Source organism: Agelaius phoeniceus, chromosome Z, assembly GCF_051311805.1.
Source record: "Agelaius phoeniceus isolate bAgePho1 chromosome Z, bAgePho1.hap1, whole genome shotgun sequence".
Lineage (NCBI taxonomy): Eukaryota > Metazoa > Chordata > Aves > Passeriformes > Icteridae > Agelaius > Agelaius phoeniceus.
The window spans coordinates 66,267,810-66,290,720 of record NC_135303.1 but is presented as its reverse complement, the minus strand read 5'-3'; the positions used below and the strand labels follow the sequence as shown (position 1 = coordinate 66,290,720).

Here is a 22,911-nt window from a genome sequence, read left to right as displayed (position 1 = left end):
TGTTCTTCAGCTACATCCCACCTGCTACAACTACCTCTGTATAGACTTGTCAGATCTTGTCTATTTGACTGGTGTTTCTCCAGGAGAACTGCAATCCAACACAGACTGACAGACATCAAAGACAGGTCTTACTAGCACAGAACAGCCCCACTCAGCTCAACAGTTTGTGTATGATAGCTGAAATTTTCCTGTTCATTGCACCTATCCCAACACTTCTTTCTTCAAATGCATGCTTCTACTTGAAAGACAATCTTGAAGGTATGGTGACACACTGTAAGGATGCACTAGATTGCATAACAACAACATGTAGGGGTCTCCTTTGCTTAAATTGATAAAATGCTTAGCACTCAGCTTCAGAAATACATATTTTAATAGAAAACATAGTAGATTCTCAAAGCCATCAAAATGAGGGGAAAACCAGAAGAAAGCAATTGAGAAAATGCTGTGGATGTAAACTGTTTCCAATGAGCACAAGGTAATTTTAACCAACTGTTTACTGCCTCTACTAAGAATAAATAATGTTTCTACTCTATGCCCTTGTATCCTTAAAGTTACTAGCTGCTTGCATTTCATACATTTCAGAAAGTAAATGTAAATTTTTTTAGGAGAAATAGTAACCCACAGTAGCAGAAGACTCATCTGCTTGTACTTGAATAGGGAAGCAGATGGACACAAACAGAGAATTTTTCCATTCTCGTTTTTTGTCTTAGATTAACAATAAAACTGGTCTCAACCATCAATTTTGCAAAGAACACTTAGCTTGGCTACCACTGACTCCTCTGTATCGCATCTTTTTCAAAAACCACCCTCCTCTCCAGGAAACCAACCAGAATTCCCATTTTGACTTTTCTCAGCTCAGATGATTTTTGCATTCTTTGGCCAAGCTTATCTTCCACACAGCTCTAACATCAGCTGTCTGACCCAGCAGCAGTATACTGCTCTTAGCAGTATTTCTACCCCAAGTTCAAGTAAAACATTACTGCAATAAATGGAAACGCAAATATATAGCCTTTAATCATGCTAAAAATCAAGTGTCACCAATCAAGTTTTGCTTTTATTTACAAAGACAGAAACTTGCAACAAACCAGATATACCTCATAATAAATTTATTTAACAAGGATTAAATCCTGAGACAGCAGAAGTTATTGCTTCACTTAAAGTTTCAGATTGCCAACAGGCATTTTTATATTTTTGGCTCCCCATATGAATTCTTCACACAGCACTTCCAAAGCTTTAAATCATAAGGAAAACACAAAACTCAAAACTGAGAAAGATGGTAAATATCAGTGCAGCTTTAGTTAACTAGCTGTGCATCAGCTAGAGTACAGTACAACACATTCATTGAGATTCAAGACACAGGAGTTTTAGTTTATAACTCTGATTTTCAAATCATTAATAGCACTTTTAAATAATACAGGGATTGTACTTTCAAATCAGATACAATCAAGTGATGATTAATGCACATTAATGTATAAACCCCCAGGTTTTAAGATACTGATGGCCAGTTCATTATGATTACAGTAATTAAACCTCTTACCCTAGTTCATGAGTTAGTTGACAACCTTTGTTAATGTCCCTTGACCAACCAATGAAACTGGTTCCTTCCACTATTACACACTACTATAGAACAATCTAAAGGAAAAATACCTGACTGAAGATCTGTTATCCATCACAGCTCACACAAATTAACTGTCACACAATTTTCTTTCATGTGCTCTGCAAACTTAACAGTACTAGCATGTTTCTACTCGAAATGATGCCTGCACAAAATCTGCTCTGCATGACATTAGGCAATACTCATGAGATTAACTATTTAAGTTTGTAGTGTGATATTGATATAGCCAAATGTTTTATATATAATTTGGAAAAAACCATTAAGTTCCTTCAGATATATCAAGTTCTTTGAATTTCAAAAATTACCCTTAACTATTAACCACTGCACTAAAAAACCCCGAAAAGATGGTAAGTATAAAAAAGAGGTCAGTAGCTTCTGGTTTCAAAGCTTGCCAATTAAAATTGGAAGATACTCTAAAACACAGACATTTATAAAAATCCATCCTATGAAAATAAAATAAGAGCAATCCAGAATATTAGACATCTTTTCAAGATTACTCTTTTAGGTGCTTTTCCTTAAGGAAAGGAAACTTTATTTTAAGAAATAGTAAAATGTATTAGCAAGTGCAATACCGACACACTACCGAAAGTTTCTCCAGAGGAGATACCAAAATTAGCCAATTCTAATAAATTGGAAGGAAACTAAAAATTTAGAGTAGGTTAATTATAAGACATCCACTTAAAGGAGTAAGGACTTAGCACTCTTATGTATGAGAGAGCAAGTCACATGCTCATGTGCTGATAGTGAAAGATCCCAACAGGAACAAAACCACAAGATGGTAGTTAGGTTGAATTTAGCCACTCATGCTGTAACACCAGAAAGACAGGAAAAGGGGTAGGACTAAGTTTTTTAACAGAAACATACAATTTGGATAAACAATTACCATGTCCCATCATAATATTGATTTCTCTGCATTGTGCATTTGCCAAGGACTCAATGCAACCAACATGAGTACCACAGCTATCAGTGACTTCATCCAGTGACAAAAGTAATGCCTGGGACTTTGCCACCTCTGCCGTGCTTCCACAGGAACAAACACCTTCTAGCTGGAGATCAGACTTGAGTAGGACGGATAGGATTGGTAGGTGATACTCCATGTATCAGTCAAGTACAGTTGTATTTTACACAGTATCAAAATAATTCCATGAAGCCCTCCCATTACAATTGCCACTATTTATTATGCTAATATTACCTCGTCAAGTGTAGTTTTCATTTTAAGAAACCCACTAGCCAAACTGCCACTTCAGTGGAAGAGCCAAGGTGAACTGCATTCAGAAAAGTATCATTATATCCCCAAGATAGCAGTAGTCTTTAAACAGTCAAACTGCCAAAGAAACGCATTTGCTGAAGTATTTTAAATTCTTGCTGAAGTCTCTGGCATCTTGTTAGAAAGTGCTTGCCATAAGGGCATGCTGCATCAGAGATAACCCTATCAGCCCTGCAGCATTGCTGTCAAAATTAAAAGACAAAAAGATCATAGGTACAGGACCAGCCAGAAGAAAACGTCCAGTTTGGAAACCTCTCCAGTAAGGCATAGAGTTGAGGTGACTTTTGATCTTCCCCAAAAAAGTAATGTGCTGCTATGGCAAGGGAGACTATTCCATCAGAATGCTTCTCTGGGGCCTGAAAATGAGAAAAGGACAACACAGTCTTTATGATTGTTCCTGACACTTCAACATATATCAATTCAGATGTAGTTTTCTATAGACAGTATCTGTCCTGCAGTTCTTTGTCCATCCTGCAGTTCTTTGTCTTCTATGTTAAAACACTCCCTATCTTCAACATATCAGTCTGATTACATGACAAGTTCAATTTGAAAGGAACTGGCAACCAGATGTTTAGATCACAGTGCCTCTGATGTGTTACACAGCTTCCACATGCTCCTGCTTCAGTGTTTGTCTGTTTTGCTGACAAATCAAGACATGGACTCCAACACAGTGTTTACACTGATCCTTCTACAGCAAATCCCCTTCTGCCTAGCTTTGCCTCTATCTGGCTCGCAAGGCTTGTCACACTTGAGACTCCAATCTACCTTATTGAGTACCCTTTGAGGATTATTTGTGTTTAGACTGCCTGGTGCAGGAAGGAAAAATGGGCTTTCTCACCTTTCAAAGATACTTGTAATATTTACTCAAAGGATAAGTGCTAAACCTAAAGTAAAAACATACATACAAAAACATACTGCTAAACCTATACTAAAAACATACAGGTCTGCAAAAAATTATTCCTTTGCAAGTTAGAAGGGTGGGGAGGCAGATGGATAATAGATGGACAGTACTATGCTCTCTAAACACGGTAGGGCTGAGATTAGGTGGGTTCAGTGGAAGGCTAGGCCTGGGCTGCTTAGGGCAAAGGCTGAGTAGAAGCTTAGGTGGAAGCAGGACATAAAGTTATAGGGTGAGAGCTATAATTTGTTGAGTCGAATCCCACTCAAACAGGAAGGCTGGAAGCCTTGCTTCCAGCTGAAAATAATGCAAAAGAAAATTTAGAAAACAAAGGTTTTACAGCTCTCTTCAGCTTCAGGACAGGTACATTTTCCACCAAGGATTCTATAATTCCCCAAAACCAAGAAAACAAGAGAAAAGAAAGGGAAAGAGAACTACTCATAATAATAAAAAACAACTCTGAAATAACAGTAGTAAGGATAAAACTTCAGGAACTGTGAGGGGAAGATCAGAGAAATCAAAACTTATAATCAAAGACCATGCAGACAAGAAAAGTATTTTTCCCTTGGCTGTTTAGAAGCTGGTGGACTATCATGGGAAATACATGGGAGCTGAGGTATAAAGCTGACCTATCAAAAGAAGGATACTAGAATTAAGATCTACCAAATAAACCAAAGCATTAGGAAGTTACAGTGACACTTTTCACACAGGAATGCAGCCGTGGTGGGAAGAGGGTGGACCAAGGCATCACCAGTTTCCAGCAGTGCCGCACTCACCGTCAGTTCCACCCAGAAGTGCCAGGGAGCTGCATGCAGCCCATGGGAGTAGAACACAAAGTAGTCTCCCCCCAGGCTGGCGACCGGCGTTCCATCCCCGAGGGACCAGCGGGACAGCGCGGAGCCCACGCGCGGCCGCACGTACAGGGACATGTGGCTCGGGCCTGCAGGGACAGAGATGTGTCCACAGGGATCAACAGGCAGAGGCAGAGTAACCACCTGCTTTCCCTTGGAACAGCAGGGCATCCTTGAGCTACTATTCATGTCTTCCAAAACATGACAGAAATGTCTTCTGTACAGAAGATGCTACAATTTTTCCTAAGCACTGGGATAAGTGTGATGTTAAGGTAACAGAGGAACATAGGACATTTTATAATAATAAATATAAAAAAGACTTATACATACTAACATATAAAATACTACAAGATCCAGCTTAGAAAGGACCTTCTGTAAAATCAAGACTTACTCAAGACAGATGAAGTTACCAGTCACAGAAATAAGAACTGCAAGACTTATTTCTCTTCTTATAAAACTACTCACAGTTTCTAGTGTGCTATGAAACTGAATTAATTCATGCTAATCTGAGAAAGCTCACTATCTTGGGAACTGCACTAGAACCTGCAGTACTGGAGTCAAAGCCTGATTTATTATGGGCATAAAAATAAACACAAATCACAAACCAGAAGCTTCAGTCACTCACCAGATACTTCAAAGCTTAACCTCACAGAATTCCAAGGCATCAGCTTCTTGGACAGAAGTTTAAACTGAATGGGGCTTCTTGGCAAAATTTCTGGAGCAGGAAGATACCAGTTTTTCCTGTGGAGAAAAAAAAGTTTCATGTTATTCTCAACGCAACACCCTGAGGTCAGAAGACAAGAAGTTTCTCCATAGTAAAGCTGACTGTGCTGCTGCTACATGAAATATTCAAAAGATGTTGATTCTAGCAGAAGACAGGTAAAATCAGCTTTTGGCCAGACAAATATTTAAAGGTCATATTAATAGAAAAATTGTCACTAGTGTGTCAATTAATTACCTTCATCTGCCTTAAATTACAAAACAAACAAGTGAGAACATTTTCACCTTCAAACAGATAAGCTTTTGCTCTCAAGATTCTTGTGGTGTGAGAAACAGCCACAGCAGCTGGTTTCCTTCTGTAGAGACCTGCTACTCTAAACATCCTCTGCTGTCAGCTGCAGTGAAGGAAGGGAACAAGAGAGAAGACGTATATCCTCCTCCTCTGAACTGCCCTTTAGGAGGCCCCCCCTTCACGTTTTTCTCCTCTGGTGCCTACATCTAATTTCCACACATTCACTTCTACAGCTCCTGCAGCAGACCCACGGCAGAAGACACAGACGAAGGATTATTTACTTTTAGACTAAGATTATCCTTAGTTTTTCCTCCCTTATGTAAGTGAAATTGCATAAATGACCCCTGTACTTTGCAGTAAAGTGCTCAAATGAGGCAGAGTTCACACAAACCGGAACATGAAATGGACTGGCAGAATCCAAGGAAGGCCACAGAAGGGAGCCTGCTCCTCACATGGAGTTCTAATGGTGTCATTGATTTCAGGTACATGGGGTGTTATGTGAGATATTCCATTATAATCAAACCCATTGATCCATATACCAGAGTCACTTTTAACCACATTTCCATCTAGATCATGAAATCTTCTGCTCGTATGCTAGAAGGAAAAAAAAAAAAACAAACACAGAAAGATAATGGAGCCTCTGGAGTTTGCAAGAGCCATAGGTGATTCTGAAATAGCCTTAAGGTCTGAAATACCTTAAGGTCTACTGCATTTTCAGTAGGCTTTTCAGCACTGAACATGTATCTGAGTATTTATGAATGTAAATGCAAGAATTACTCAGATAAAAAACATATCATAAAAACACTATCAGAAGATGACTGTTTTAGCCCATGTCAAACCATATTCACTTTTTAAATTACCATTTGTTATACAATTCACCTACTTAAACCTCGCTAAAACCCCATGCTCTTCTGGCAAAGGTGAGCTGAACACAGAGTGAACAAGAGAAACATTATCAATTGTTTCAAAACCAAGAATAATCATTAGAGCTTTTAAACCAAGAAAGAAAGGGGATATTAAGCCTTGAAAAAACTAAACATTCTTGCAACCAAAAGAGGTCATACAACATGCAAACATTTTCTTACCTGGAGAAAGACTCGCTTAGGCTTTGGATTAGCTGCATCAGAACTGTAAGGAAAGAAGATTCCACTACAAACGAGAATCAGAGTGACTACAAACACAGTAGTTAAAGTTACTAGCGTCGTTTTTGTACTTTTGACAAGGTAAATGAAGTTAATCTAGAGAATAAAAAAAATAGTCCAGTTATAAAACTGCAACATATAAATATAAAACACTACTTGCATAATTCTAAAATTCAATTATCGAACTGAAGGTACATTAAAAAGAAGTGTCTTTGTGAGGTGATACTTGCAATTATGTCTTTTTAATCTCAGTATTTAGAACTAGTATTTTTAAGATGATTTCTTTTTTAAAAAAGAAATAAAGTGAGTAGTTCCTGGAACTTTCAAAATTTTCTTGTTTTTAAAACATCTGCCAACAACAAAAAAAAAAAAAAAAAAAAAAAAACAAACAAACAAACAAACAAAAAAAAAACAACCAACAAAGCAATTTTTCCAGGTCCTATGGCAGCAGAAAAAACCCACAAATCTGAGTATTCTTTTTGAAGTTTGTATACGTATTGTTCAGTCATATATTACACCTAAATCAAATTTCTACTCAATCTCTACTCAAAATTTGGCATTACATTTCGTGTTTTACATCAGTCTGTACTACATCACCATAGAGCAATATAAGCTCTTCTTCAATGATCTTTCTTTGACTAACACAAACTGTGGAATCTTTGACATATGTTCTAGAAATTCCCTGTAATGTTTAAGATACTGTCAAACTATCACTAACTTCCAGTATTAATTAAAAAGCACATCTTATTCTAAACTATAGAGAAAGCTCAAAGGTTTTAAACAACTTTTGCAAATTCTACTTACAAAATAGGAAGACAGGATTACAGTGAAGATCACAATAAATCCTGCCAACACCATATCTGGTGGAATTTCTGAACCACTTCGTCCCATGACAGGTGTAAACATTTCAAACACAGTCCAACTAAGATACAGCATATACAGATAGGGAACAAACATCCCCAGCATGTACATCGCAATAAACTTTATTGTGGCACCTATACAGAACAGGAAAAAACAAAAGACAAAAAAATAAAACCTTAGGACATAAACACACAACTTTATTGAAATATCCACAAGGATATACTGCTGCAAGTCCCAATACACAATTCTGGTCCTCATCCCTAACATGGATATGGGACGATCTCATTTTGCACAGCTAACACCAGTATAATTTTCAAAATCACCACAAAATTAATCTTGTATTACAAAAAAAATTTGAAACTTTTACTGTCCCAAGCATCATTTAAATATTATTATATTTTTATGAACCTCACTATTCATCAAAATTCTGATCACTTATTAAAATAGTCACATACTGTTCTTACAGCCTGAGACCTGGGATGTTTTTCAGTGTATTTTTTTAAAGCTTCTCACACTTTCAAACTGTCTTTAGTTCAAGAACACTTTTTTCATGACAAAAATGTGACTTAGTTAATTTGATTACTCAAAGTCAATGTTTGCGATTTCTTTTGCTTAAATAAGAGTAGGGGTACAAGTTTAGAAACATAATATCTACCCGTCAAAATCCATACCTTTTTGGCTGAATTCCTTGTGGATCATCAGCTTAGTGAGTAAAGGAAATGCTACCCACAAAGTACAAATGAATGCTGAACAAAGGCCCATGTGAGTCATCACAGCCAATGCTATGGACCAAATCATCAATGAGGCATCAAAAAAAACATCTCCCAGGAACTGCTCATTCACATTCTGTAACAAAAAGAAGTAAAAACATTTCATTACTGTGCACATTCCATAGGTCCCATCTCATGAGAACACATAAAAAAGTCCACATTCCTTGTATACAATTGTTTTCCTTGGGCAAAACAATTTTGAATAGCACCATCTCACCATCCTCTTACCATAAAGAATTATCCATGACAGTATAAGTTTTTAATTAATTTTCTAAATCTGCTGAAATAACTTGAAAAAGATATTACACAGGCTGGGGAAGAAGGAGGAAGGCAATGTACAAATGACAATACCAAAGAATACACAAGGCTAGTGTTTCAGGCAAATAGAGCCTTTTTTAAAAAAAGTAACACAGCATATTAAAAAACTGTGTAATACTTACGGGTGAAAAATTATCTGGACCTCCTGAGAATGTAAACTTGTTTTTGAACAGCTATTAAAAGACTTATTACACAAGCACTGTTATTAATGCACAAATATTATATTGGTCCCTCTTTAGGTCATGCCACAAGCTGTCACTTCAGAGGTCTGTTTATAAAAATATGTTACTTGTTTTGAATAAAAGACATAATATGTGAGACAACAGCAGATATGTTTCAGGGGGCGGGGGGGGGAAGAAATTTAACCATCAAAAATATGATTTGCTTTGGGTTTGGTTTTTTTTTAAATTACATGGGCAATTCTGCAGTGTTTGCATGGCATGATTCCTAACTGCAAATCCTGCTAGTAGCACAAGGGACTGCTTGCATGAACAATGGTTATCAGAAAGCACCTACTTCAGTTTCAGGGTGAGAAGGAAAAAAAAGAGGAGAGTGAAGAAACATAAAAGTTGCCAAACCTATTTCAAAACATAAAGCTTATCAACTCACAAGTTGTTGAGCCATGAATCTGCCTCTGATAGTTAAGGAAGAAACTGGCTTCCAAATTTTTTATGCAACTTGTAAGTCAAATGCAAGCAACATTAACTGTACAGTGTAGTGCAAGCTACAGCATGCAGCACTTCTGATTTTCAGATGGCTGATCTGATGATTAGGCAATCAGTAGCCATGAAGTAGACCCAGAGCCTGAAATGTCTTAACAGCTAATGAAAGTAACAACCAGCTCATCCAGACAACTGGAAAACGGTAACATTGCATCTATTTTATAAATGGCTCATCTTTTCCACAAAGGGAAAACACAAAATACATACATTTAGTAAGATACGTGTACCACTTAACACTCCCCTTCCCCAAAGACTTTCAAAAAACCTACTTCCAGAGAAAGACACAATGGATCCACTCAGAACTTTTCATACAATCAAATGGCATGAAGTTCTTAAAACTTTTTCAAACATTTGTATTTGGATGACAACTAAGGCTTCCTAAATTCCCTTGCCCAAAACCTACCCAAATAGCCAAGACAATATAAGTAACAGCAAGCTGAATGACTAAATATTACTGCACCTAAAACCTCAACCTAGCAGGCCTGAGTAGTCAACTTCTGCCCTGGAGGAGTGCCATCTATCAGATACCTCAAGATTATTTGTATTTAACACAAAATCATATGAGACTGTTATAATCCATAATTATGAAATTATTACACACGTTAAATCACATTGGTTAGTCCATAAAAAAGAATCCTAAGCAAAACAGATAAACAGACAGTACTCATGACAAATGACAGCAATGGAAAAGCAACACACCAAATCCTCACTGAGCTTTGCAGGGGCCTAAATGACTTTTACCTATTGCAGAGAAGAACACAGACAGAGCTCTGTTACATCTCCAGCTGTGGTCAAAACAACCATAAATCAGAATAATCACAGAATTGTTCAAGTTGGAAAATACCTTTGAGATCATTTGATCTAAGCCTTGCGCTGCCAAGACCACTGGTAAACCATGTCCCTAAGTGCCACATCTTTTAAATACCTCCAAGGATGGTGACCCAACCCTTTCCCTGGGCAGCCTGTTTCAGAGCATGATAATCCTTTCCATAAAGAAATGTCTTAATATCTAATCTGAATCTCCCCTGGCATAACTTAACATTTCTTCTTGTCCTGTTGCTGGTTGTCTGGGAGATGAGACCAAACCCCATCCGGCTATACCCTCCCTTCAGGCAGTTGTACAGAGTGAGAAGGTCCCCCCTGAGCTTCCTTTTCACCAGCCTAAACAACTCCAGCTCCCTCAACTGCTCCTCACAGAACTTGTGCTCCAGACCCTTCCCCAGCTCCACTGCCCTTCTCTGGACATGCTCCAGCACCAAACATACTTTCTTGTACTGAGGGGCCCAAAACTGAGCACAGGATTTGAGGTGTGGCCTCACCAGTGCTGAGTACAGGGGGACAATCCCTGCCCTGCTCCTGCTGGCCACACCATTGCTGGCACAGGCCAGGATGCCATTGGCCTTCTTGGCCACCTGGGCACTGCTGGCTCATGTTCAGCTGCTGTCACCAGCACCCCCAGGGCCTTTTCCTGTGGCAGCTTTGCAGCCACTCTGCCCCAGCCTGTGGAGCTGCCTGGGGTTGCTGTGACCTAAGTCACAAAGGCTCCTGTCTCTTTTATGAAACATCTCCTAAAGGTCAAAGCTGCTTTAAATCACATAGCTCTTACCTCTCTGATTTAGCAGAACAATCTCTATGTTTAGATGAAGCAATTTTTCACAGTGACACTTTAAATACTAAAAACTTTTTGCTTTTTTTTAGCAGCTCAAATTTATCTTCCACAGATTAAACACCTCATTGCCCTTCAACAATAACAACAAAGCCTTGCCTACCTTGTAGAAGAACTTCTTGGCTAGCATGTGCACAAGAATGAGCTTAGCTGCAGCTGCAGTGCCATAGAGAGACACAGAAACATAGAAATGGGTGTACCAAGAAAGAGCCCGTCCAATTAAGGAGACAAACATTGCTACCATAAGGACTGCCACCAGTGTGCACACCCAGCTTGTCAGGGTTAAGCTGAATGCAGTCAGTAACTTCTTCAGGTTATGAACAGCTATGAAGAAGAAAAAAGAAGTCTCATTCAATACTCGTGCATTCTACTGCAGACTATCATCAAAATTTTAGTTACCCCATAGTGTAACTACTTTAATGACCAAAATAAAGGGATCCCCTGTGAAGGTATCTCAACAGCATAGTTTGCATCACTTAGCCTAATTCTTTGCATGTCTGTTTGCAACATCCCTGCTGCAATGTTTATTCCCAGAATACTGGTGTATTTTGCAGATTACAGCTTTCTTAATTTTCTAGCAAAAATTTTACTAGGGGGCCAGTGGAGCCATGGTTCCACTTTTAAGTATACAGAAAAGCCCAACAAGAAACCCAACAAAAAATGAACCAAAAAACTCCAAACCAAAATAAAAACTCTCCCCATAAAAAATAAAAAACCAAACCAAACCAACAAACCACCAAAAAAACCCACAAGTCCCTCTCCTCATTCCCCCAAGAACAACAAAAAATTTGAGTTGCTTTTCTTGTAACATTTTCTTACTCCAAAAATGTATTCTGGATTTTGAGGAGAAAATGGGGGTGATTTCTTAAGCCTTATTTCTTTTAAATAAGCATGTTCCTACACATACTAAGAAGGTCTAACTAGATTTAAGTTGGTTTACACTCTATTAAATTTTGCTGTCATGTTCCCTATTTTTCCTTACTTGGTCCTGTCTACAGACAAGTGTTGAAGAAACATGGTTCTGACACCATATCTGAATTAACAAAAAAAAAACCCCATAATATGGATACTTGGCTTTTTTTTTCAATTTCCAAATCTTTAAAAGATTAGATTTTAACCTTCATGAAATGATAATAGACAAAATCATGATTCATAAATGCTAGACATCTAGGCCTATCATATTCTTTCACCATTATTAATATTCAGATGCAAGATTTAAACACAAAGCAACTCCTATGGCATGCTGCACACCTAAAATTTATTTCTGAAGTTCAACTAATCAGATGCTATAATGGCCTGAACACTTTTTCACCTGCGCTTTTGCATCTTGTAATTACTATTTATTGATGAGTAATGCAATTAAAAAAACCAAAAAAGCAAAAAAAAAAAAGACGAAAAAAACCAAACAAAAACACACCCAAAAAAACCTCCCAAATACAAACAAACAAACAAACAAAACCCAAAATCACCTAGACTTACCTCTGGGTTTTGGCTGTAATACTTTTTTGCTTAAATAAAAAAAAGCAATTGCTGATGTAATATAGTTCATAATTGTGCCAACACGAGCAGGATAAGCCAGGACAAATAAACCAAGTATATCAAAGAACACAACATTTCCATGTCGATACTCAAAAGATTTAGCCAACTTTTCTGATGTAGCTAGGTATTTTAGGACAGCCAGAATATTGTCACCTATTAAAGGAGCAGAGGCACAGTATAATTATATCAAGGTTAATAAATTACCACACAGCATTTTTAATATAACCATTCTGAAAAATTGTATAGAAATATCCTCAACAAAGGCATGAATACACAAATGATTATACTCAAACAGGTATTTGACAATATACAAATAGTATCTTCATGAGTTATTCTATCCAGCTGTCAAAATAAGTATACCTGGGAAGTCTCATGCACTTAGACATGACCTCAGTGAAGGCAACAGTCAAGCTTTCAGCCCACAAACTCTTCTTCACTTCTGATATTTAGCACTGGACTTGAAGGCTAACCCAGAGAAGAATTTATAATTTCCTAATCTTCATCCTTTCCTAACTACTAAGCGATCCCTCCAGGTTTCCATGACTATGAATTACCTGCCTTTCCTTCCCTACATGACTGTAAAGACAAGACCACTATTTTACTCTGTAGCCTCCAGGAACCAATCACCTTTTGCTTTTACACAGCACAGCCAAATGAGAGCAATCATTCTAAACTTTGATTTTGCTTTTATTAGACCATTAAAAGTGCTTACTGGCTGTAAAGTTTGTCTATTTTTCTTTTTAATCTGTCATATATTTAATGGGACAAGTTCTACATATAACCATCATGACCAGTAAAATCATCTTTCCAACAGGAATTTAAAAGCATTACTTTCTGTCCTGCAGCTAAATTGGTGCAAGGAAGTGTTTAAAACCCTAATTCATGGTGGTTATCTAAGCTGGCTTCTGTATGAACTTGAAGAGTAAATAGTCAAAATCCTGGAGGCATTTAGGATTATGCTAGCTTTTCCTGGGAAATTAAAGTTCTTCATAATTTTTTTTACTGCATTCTGTCAAATAGCCTGCTATGAGCACAACCTGTTGTAGAAAATAAATCCTGTTTACCCAGTCTGCGTGCTACCACATAAGTTTGCCTGAAGTTCATTCTAATCCAAAAATCTCTGTTGGTAGATCAGTCTCTATTCCACCAAACTACTCAAAAGCTTCTGATGAAAAACATTAACCAATAATGGGACTTAGTGAGATAAAAGAACACAGAATGCTGAATAATGAGGTATCAATGGAGAGACAATAACTTTGATTTGAAAGCAACTGGGGAATCTAATGTCACTGGATGCTGGTAAAGTTTATCTTCCAAAGCTGACCAACTATATTTCTTTTTTATTTAAAATGTATGTATTCAGTTAATTCTTTCTTTGTGTTCTTGAGAACACAACCAACATGTATTAAATGTGTCATTAAAATTACTAATTTTTACTACAGCAGTCTCACAGCAAAATGAAAAAGCAGCTACAATACTACTCTTTGGTAAATTATTGAATCCTTAAAATACCAACCTGCTCTCTGAATGGAATCTGTCAAAATTCTGTCTGATGTGTCATATTTTGTATGGTAAATGTAGCCATTTTCAATAAAAGCCAAATCTATTCCTACAAAAAGAAAAGCAGCATTTTTAAAATCTATACAATCCTAAAACCCCAAAACAAATACGTGAAATCCTCCCATATACTTTACAGAAAATGCTGCTCTACTTTGTAACCCAGTCATTATCCTTAGAGATGAACAAAGTAGTCTTCTTTACAGAAGGAAAACTAACTGGACTTCCAGTGTCTTTAAAAGAGAACAGCTTTAAAATATTTTAAAGTATCTGTCCTTTTGCATGCACCCATTCCCAGGACATCTGTACCTAACTGGAGAAACACATGAAAACACCAGATCATCTCAGTCTCATGTACAAGATTTACAAGGTGCTTGCCAAATGCTTACTTGCAACACTTCAATAAATGTTCCTGCTGAAAAGAAATAAAAAGCAGCACTGTGAAACTACAGAGCACCTTCTCAAAATACCAGGTGCGCTCTTTGTACTTCTAATGTGTAAACAAAAGTATTTACCAAAACCCAAAGGTTAAACCCTCTGCTTGATAAGTTATACATTCGGTGTATCCCATTCACCTGTTCAGCTGCATATGCAAAAAGCTGCTACCTGCAATCTGAATTCTCACAATTTTTAGCAAATTAGGTCCCAATTCTGAGGAACAAACCAGTTGTTAAACTTAATTATTTTTTATTGGTTTATAAAAGAAACCCCAGAGGTCAGTGAGAAATCATTTACCACCCAGGTATGATTCTGAACAAAGAACACATTGTACAAAATCAGCTACTTTATTTTCAGACGAGAAGCGTACTTCAGAACAGTACAGAATATGTCAGAACAACTGCTTTGTACCAATAATCAATTAAAAAACATCACTTTTCTTGAAAGTGACTCCAATGACAACCTGTCCTGGACAACAAGGACTTTACAGAAATTTACAGTCTTTTGAACTGTGTTCATTGAGTGAACATTTCACATTTCTTTCCCACGGTTCATTCTCCACAGAAAGGAGAGCAAGCTGCACACAGATTAGCAAAACTAAAAAGCTTCTGTCCAGTCCTTGATTATGGAAAAAAACAAACAAAACCCACCAAAACCCCCTAAAAACCAACAGCCAAATCCCCCCCAAAAAACACCACCACCAGTAAGGAAAAAAACCAACCCACGACAACCAAACAAAAACAACAACAACAAAACAAAAAAACAACAACAATAAAAATCCCCAACCAAACAAAACCCAAGGAAAATGAAAATGCATTAATGACTATGTCACTATCTCTAAAGAAGATGAATTTGCTTTATCTATTAGGTACAGACATTTCATTCCTGCAAGCAGGTTATTAACATCATGTACCAAAATGTTTCAAACCAGAATACTTAATAGAGTACTGTTAATTCCTGGAGTATTTTCCTGATTTTCAAGAAACTTTTCTACCAGGAAGCTTCTTTCTGGAAAACACCAGTCATTTAAAAACATCCCTAGCAAACTATATGACAAACTCAATCTAAAAACTCTTTCCTTAGGAAAGGAACAGGGAAATTCCCTCCCAGACAGATCAAATTTGAGGATGTTCAGTAGTCAACCAGAGATGAGTGTCCTTGTTATAAAAATGTAATGTATATTGACATGCCTTTTGATAACATACCTGGAACATTGCCAAAATCCCTGTAGATACGGAAGTCAGTATCTGCTGGGATAATGCCACTCTGAAATATTTCCTGTGCCACCACAGAGGCAAAGGGATGTTTGGCTGCAACTACATATGCTTGTACCAACCAAGGATTCTCAGGTCCTAACAAAAAATGAGCAGAAAATTCACAGCAAATATATTTTGAACTTCAGGTAGGATATGCATTCTCATGGTAACAAATAACACAAAGTAACTCACTGGAGATTTAACACTCTTGCCCCGCAGAGCATATAGTAAGCACAATTGTGTTGGATGAATGACTCACACTTGAGAGAAAGAATTAGCTACACCTGAGGGGAGAAAAACTAAGCCACTGTTGCCTCCCGTGTTGGAGAGCAACAATGGCAGAGCAGAGAAGCCTGCCAAAAAGACCTAGCATTAATTAAAAAGTCACAACCTTTAGCCAAGCTTCTAATCCATCATGTATCACACATCAGTACTGCTGTTTAGAAAAAAGTCTGTCCCCCTAAAGCATTCAGTGCAAGTAAACACCTAAGGGCTTCATCAGGACAAGAATGTCTGCAGCCCAGCTGGGATGGGGCACAGGTCTAACCGCAGCCTACAAAACACAGAAGTTTTGCTGCTTCCTGAGCATGAGATGGAGTTCTAATGCCAACATCTTCCAGATTTTACAAGAACTTTCTGTGAAAAATAAATAGAACATGTGAAAGTATGAGTGTTAAGATATATGTACTACCAAAACACTTTTCTCCTTTTTATCCTAAAGTAAAAGGAAACCCATTTCTGTTATTCCACAGGCTTCCCACCTATGAAGCAACTTCTGTGGTAGAGCTTTAGCCTGTAACTATCTAAAGACTAAGAACAATTTAAATGGTGCACAGGACTGGGAAAAAGGCACAGATGTTCTCTTGTCTTTTGCTTATGAGTCATTTTCAATATTCCTTCAAGTCTGCATAATTTATTATCAAATTATCCTAGTGTAGAAATTGGACACAATGCAAGCTCATACCTGTTTGAAAAACAAGTTCTTTTCCTCCTACACCTGCTGCCTCCAGGTTAATAAAAGCTCTGATTGACTTGGCCCACTCATGTTGTGTAATGAAGCCATGACTAGCCTTGATGGGGAAACAAAAAAATATAGGTCAAACATCTACCAGACAAGCCTAAATGTTATTTTCCATCATTCAAGACTGCATATAACTCAAGGCAAAAGGCAGAAAACACAAAGAGATGCAGAAAATGCAGGTCTTCTATTTAAACTAATATATACAATATCCTTAATCCAACTGCATGCTTTCCTTTGAAATTATACACATTCTACTCAGAAAAGACAGGTAATCAATGAATATTTCAAGAGATTAAACACAAACTACATCTTTCATTTGTTAAGAGCTTTAATATACTGCTTTGATGTATAATTTTTAATTCTGGCACATTCTCACCTGTAAAATATTTTCTTCTGCACCATTAAATAAGAATATGACAGCATGCTGCAGGGACTGCGATGATTTTGAAAGTGTGTTGAGTATTTCAAGCATCACCGCACAGCTAACAGCATCATCGCTGGCACCTTAAAATAATCAGCAAAATAATAAGGCTTACAACAAACACACAGATTTGTAACAAAAACAAGAGAGAGAAAATGGTTTATGCTATTGCAGTTTTAATATAACTGCAGTACAACTGTGTTAAGCTTTAGTATATTTTTTGGTGCTGCTTGTACCCTCTGTCTATACCAGTTGAAAGCAACAGATGAAAGAAAAAATAAATTCAGAAGTTGGGCAAGTGAATGACAAGACATCAGATTCAACACTACTGTTCAAGAGAAACAGACTAACCAGGCTACTAGGAAAGCAATGTGATAATTATCTATTTTCCTAAATACAACATGAACAAATAAGGATATAATTTTCATTGACAGCACGCTCAAATTTTAAGAAATATACATTCCCACACAAGTCACCCTGAAGTGCTCTACACTGTTACAATGCATTCAATTAGGAGGACAAAACCTCAAAGTAACATAAAGCTAAGACTGCAAAATAAAGCTAAGGAAATACCAGAATTCACACCTTTAAAAGTCTCCATAAGGTAAACATTATATAAAAGATTTTCATGATCAGATGCTTTTCACCACCCTTCTTTCTTTGCAGAAACCCCTTTCACTCTAATCTCTGTTGTCTTTGAGTTTCTCATCCAACTACAATCTCACACCTCCCACGCCCCACTGGTTTTTTATCTTGATTAAGCAGCCATCTTTGAGTCAAGGCCTCCCATTTTCCCACTTCCCTCACTTTGGTGCAAGCTGTAGCACCTCCCTATCCTGCTCTAATAAATAAAATCTGGGAGAAAACAGAAATTTAACCTCATTCCTGTGGGCCTGGGTTGCACGGATGTTGCTGACATGCACTGAGATGCCAACAAGTTCAACACTCCTCAAGTTCAGGAGTCAGCATGCTATTTAGGTACACTTGTTAGCTGCTCAAAATGTTCAATTTACACATTAAAGAAAAAAAAGAGCAGCTTTTCCAAAGCTTGTCACCAGGCAAAACTTAAGAAGTATCTGCTACGAAAACAACATATTCCTAATATAAACATAAATCTTAGTCTAGGTTTTAGCTTTAGTTTATTGCATAGAATAAGTAAATTTGAAATCTTTCCAATACACAATTCTCTATCCTATTTCTCAGAAATTATGGCCTTGTTCTGACAAAAGCTTTCCGTAGATCACCACCCAAATACCTGATTTAAAGCCCTGATTGTCACAGGTTTTCACTAATTTCACAAAATACCACAGAACATTCTGAGTTGAAAGGGACTTTAACTGCTACCTCAGTTTATCAGGAGTCTGCTCTTAGCCACATCGAATTATTTTATTTAAAATGCTGTATTGAAAACTCAGCAGATGCATATAGTTTACAGTGAGGTTAGTAATTTACCTGCCTTGCTGTGAGGCTAAGAAAAATAAAAGTTACTGGCTTCAAGAGATACACATCTGACAAAAGCAGCCATGCTGCCATAGACTATTACACAAACTTGCAGAGAAAACATACCCCAATACCTCATACACAACAAAACTGACAGGAGGTTGTCACAGATTTTACAGCAGATATCGTTAAACTAAGAAAACCACATCATGTCTGCAATGATAATTTCAAGAACGTTTTTGCTGTCAAGTTTATCAGAAAATAATCAAATAGGCCATATAAACTAAAGAGTAGTAGAATCAGAACAAGAGACATATTTTAGGACTTCAGAGTTTATGTTTTTTTCTTCACAAGGAACACAAGCTTTCTATTTTTTAAAATAAATTATTTACTGAGATTTGCTTCACACATTTTGTGTCTATAAGCACCACAAGCAGATTATATTTTATTATCTGATTTTCAAATGTATTACTCACTGATCTTTGAGTCATGCTGATTCTGGTTAAAAGCCCACCTTTCTGGTAATGAAAAAAAGGGCTGTAAGCAAATAGCTAAGAGAATACGGGAGAAGAGAACAAAAGACTCTTGCTTAGGTAATGTGCAAGTGGCATACTAAGAAAACAAAAGGCAGAGCAGCTCCTTGCTGCTGTAAAGGGCTAGGCTGCTTTGTGATTAAGAACAAGCACACAGGATGATTTCTGGCTCCTCTGCAGTTTTCTCTAAAATTCTATGCAAACCACTCCTATGTTTTTGGCACTTCCGAGCAAGGTTGGTGAAATATTTTAGTGTCTGAGTAACTGTAAAGAAAATAACTGAGGTAAACATAATCCTGTTTTATAATCCACAGAAATCAACACACAATTTACATAGGACATCAATTTGAAAACAATTTTTAATTATCATAGTACTATGCTTGTGAAATACTCTAAGTCTTGGTAGACATACACAGACTATACATGCAGTAATTAGCATCTCTGCAGTTCCTCAGTCACAGAGCATGTATAATAATCATGCATTTATTAAGCTAAATTTAGAAGCTCATGTTGTACAAATACAATTGAGAAAGAGACGTTCAATACACAATTTATGTTCAGAAAAAAGGCAGGAGTCCAGCAAAAGCTTTGTTTCTCTAGCTAACACTCAACTGTTTCCTTAATAATGAAGACTAGTCACATGTGCTACAAAACAGAAGGCTCGCCACCAAAAAAATAAAATATTGTGTGGGATGTAAATGAAGAAACTCCAGTAAAAGCTGTACCATTGGTGAGTGCCATCTGTGGGTGTTTTTTAACTGTAATAACAGGCACACACCTGTGGCTGAGTGTTACAACAGATTTCGTGTTTTAGATCCATACCTTCCTAGCTTTGTTAAACCCATAAATTTACAAAGCAGTTTACACCCTTGCTGCAATAACAATTTTAAAGGATTAGATTTTAAAAATATAGAGGAACAAGAATAAGAGAGTACGCAAAAGTGACAATCAAACTAGCAGGTAAAATATATTCACACTATCAAAGTAATAGTACTCCAGCCTTTGATGACTACAGTCTTTTGAGATAGAAGCTTTGAATATGGAAAGAAAAAAAAAACTGGCATATCTTAAGCATATCAGACTGAAAATCTGAGATACCAGTAGAAGGAGGGGAAAACAGACTCGTTAATGCGTGTGGGCACAATCTCTGGCACAAAGCATCCTGTGAAAGGAAAACCAGGATTAAATCAGTACAGAAGTATGAAAAGACCTGGACGATGGGTGGAAACAGCACATAAAAAATATGCATAAGCAGTGAAGTACAAGAAAGGCAGATATATCCAAACTTCCCAGAAATCTAGATAAGCATCTGTAAATCACTGCCTACCAGAAAATGAGAGTGAAATCCTGAGTTTAACAGGATCAACCTGTCACTCTAAACAATGAGTTTCACTGAGACCAAGCTGACTAGTTGGCACGTGCATTATTCTAGTGTGGCTACTTGGTAGGAAAAATCCATGAGCCAAGCCCTGCAGCTCATGTCACACACAGAAACATGGAACAAACACACAGACCCACCTGGGGTATTTGGTACGGAATCAAAGTGACAATTGGATAACACTGCATGCTCAGCTCCATTGCGAGGTTCCAGCTTTACTACCACATTGGTTATGTTTGCATAGTAACTAGTAAAGCCCCCTAAAAAGTCAATGCTGAAGGAGCCTGTGGGCCTCTGTATGTCTACAGATATCTTGTGAGCATCCGTGCTTTCTCTTTCTATTCCCCTGATTTGTTCTAAGAGGTAGTTAACTGCAAGAACTTCATTTTCTGGACTTCCAACTGTTCTGGGCCCAATTGCTGTAATGTTGTCAAGATATGCCCTGTAAGACATAAATTAAAACTTAAGCATCAATACATTTAGTATGTAACTTATCTACAACTGTAACATTTTTGTAGATGGTTCTATTTCAAAACTCAAGGTAGGCAGAAGAGGCTAAAGCCAGTTAGATGGTAACTTGTAATAGGAATATAGGCCTGATTAGGACTTCTTCTTTTTAACTATTTACCATGATAGTAAGCCATGGTATTGGTTTTCTGATCTGAACATATCAATTTAAAAAGAAGCAGAAGGGTGAATGGAGAAGCTAAAGATTTTACCTTTAGCGAGGTTCTGTATATGCGTATATGTCTTTTTCTGAATGTCTGAAAAAGCACACTTTTATCAAGCCATACACCTGATGCTAACACTCCAAAACTGAAATTCAAGTGATAGTTTTAGTCCTCCCGACGTCTCGGTGACATAACAACTGAAAACTTGAAGCTTTCCCAGACACTGAGCACTACACGAGACTACTGGAACTAAACTATGGGGGAGGCGCTGCTCCATCAGCTCCGAGCACTCGCCAGGGCACCTCGCGACACGACCCCTCTGCCAGGGACCGCCACCCACCCCGGCCGCCTCCCGCCCGGCGGCCCCGCCGTACCTGGCGCGGGAGGCGCTGAAGTCGCGGGGTCCGGCGGCGGCGGGCGGGCGGCTCAGCAGCTGCCGGTGCGACACCTGCGCCAGCGCCCGCAGCCCCAGCAGGTACAGCAGCACCAGCGGCGCCCCCCGCGCCTCGGGCAGCGGCAGCAGCGGCCTCCGCCCGCCCCGCTTCTTGCCGCCCGCGCCGGGGTCGCCGTCCTCTCGCGGCGGCGGCCGGCGGCGGTCGCGCTGTGCGGCGGTGGCGCGGAGCCGCCACCCGGCCGTGTCGCCGCCGCGCTCCATGGCCGTGCCGTCCGCCCTCCCGCCGCGCAGCCGCCGTACGGGCACGGGCGAGGGTCAGAGCGCGGCCCGGCCCCGCCCGCCGCTCACGTGGCCCGGCACAGGCCCCGGCGGTGGCGCTGGCTCTGCAGCTCTCGCACCGCCGGTGGGACGGTCGGGTTAGAGGGCAACAGCGAGTCACCTGGTCCAGGCTCCCTGCTCAAGCAGGGTGATCCCATACACATGGCGCGGGATTTGTCCATACTGTTCTTGAATATCCCCAATGAGGGAAAGTCCACAGCCCCTCTGAGCAATCTGTTCCAGTGCTCAGTCACCTGCACTGTAAAGATAAAGGTTTCTTCCTCGTGCTCAGGTGGAACCTCCTGTGCATAATTTTCTGCCCATTGTCCTCTTGTCTTCTGCCCTCGTGTCCTGTTGCTCAGAGCTGCTAAGAAGAACCAGGTCCATCCTCTTGGCACCCTCCCTTCAGAGACTTACACTGAAAATGCCATCTTACAGACATATTTTTTTGAGGCTGACCAAGCTTAACTCTCTCAGCCTTTCCTCATAAAAGAGATGCTCCAATTCTTTAGCTGCCTTTGTTTCTCTCTGTCAGACCTGCTCCAGGAGCTCCATGTCGCTGTTGTCCTCAGGGGCCTGTAACTGGGCACAGCCAGTGCAGCTGGGCCTGGTTTGGCTGCACACTGAGGCTGGGAAGCCCTCAGCAGTGACTGTCCATGGAAGTGGTGGCCTGATAGAGGTGAAGCCCTGGGCTCTCTGTGCAGCCACAGCTCCAGGGGGAGCATCCACCTGACCCTGCACCTGACCAAAGACTGCCCCATGTGCTATGTGCTGCATCACCTTGCTCACAAAGGTGTGCAAGGCTTTCCCTGGTTTCTTGCTT

At 38.8% G+C, this 22,911-nt stretch overlaps 1 protein-coding gene across 1 annotated transcript; it reads right to left on the bottom strand.

The window, feature by feature from the left end:
• Nucleotides 1-989: 989 nt before the first annotated feature.
• ERMP1 (endoplasmic reticulum metallopeptidase 1) lies at nucleotides 990-22,084 on the bottom strand. The gene is made up of 15 exons (XM_054652219.2): nucleotides 21,751-22,084; nucleotides 20,846-21,147; nucleotides 17,310-17,437; nucleotides 16,877-16,982; nucleotides 15,862-16,008; nucleotides 14,178-14,270; nucleotides 12,602-12,814; nucleotides 11,226-11,446; nucleotides 8,318-8,492; nucleotides 7,590-7,780; nucleotides 6,729-6,881; nucleotides 6,035-6,237; nucleotides 5,257-5,372; nucleotides 4,557-4,720; nucleotides 990-3,238 (listed from the first exon to the last, which is right to left on the bottom strand). The coding sequence occupies exons 1-15, from the start codon at nucleotides 22,029-22,031 to the stop codon at nucleotides 3,074-3,076; spliced, it is 2,658 nt and encodes an 885-aa protein (XP_054508194.1). The 5' UTR covers nucleotides 22,032-22,084; the 3' UTR covers nucleotides 990-3,073.
• Between the last annotated feature and the right edge of the window lie 827 nt (nucleotides 22,085-22,911).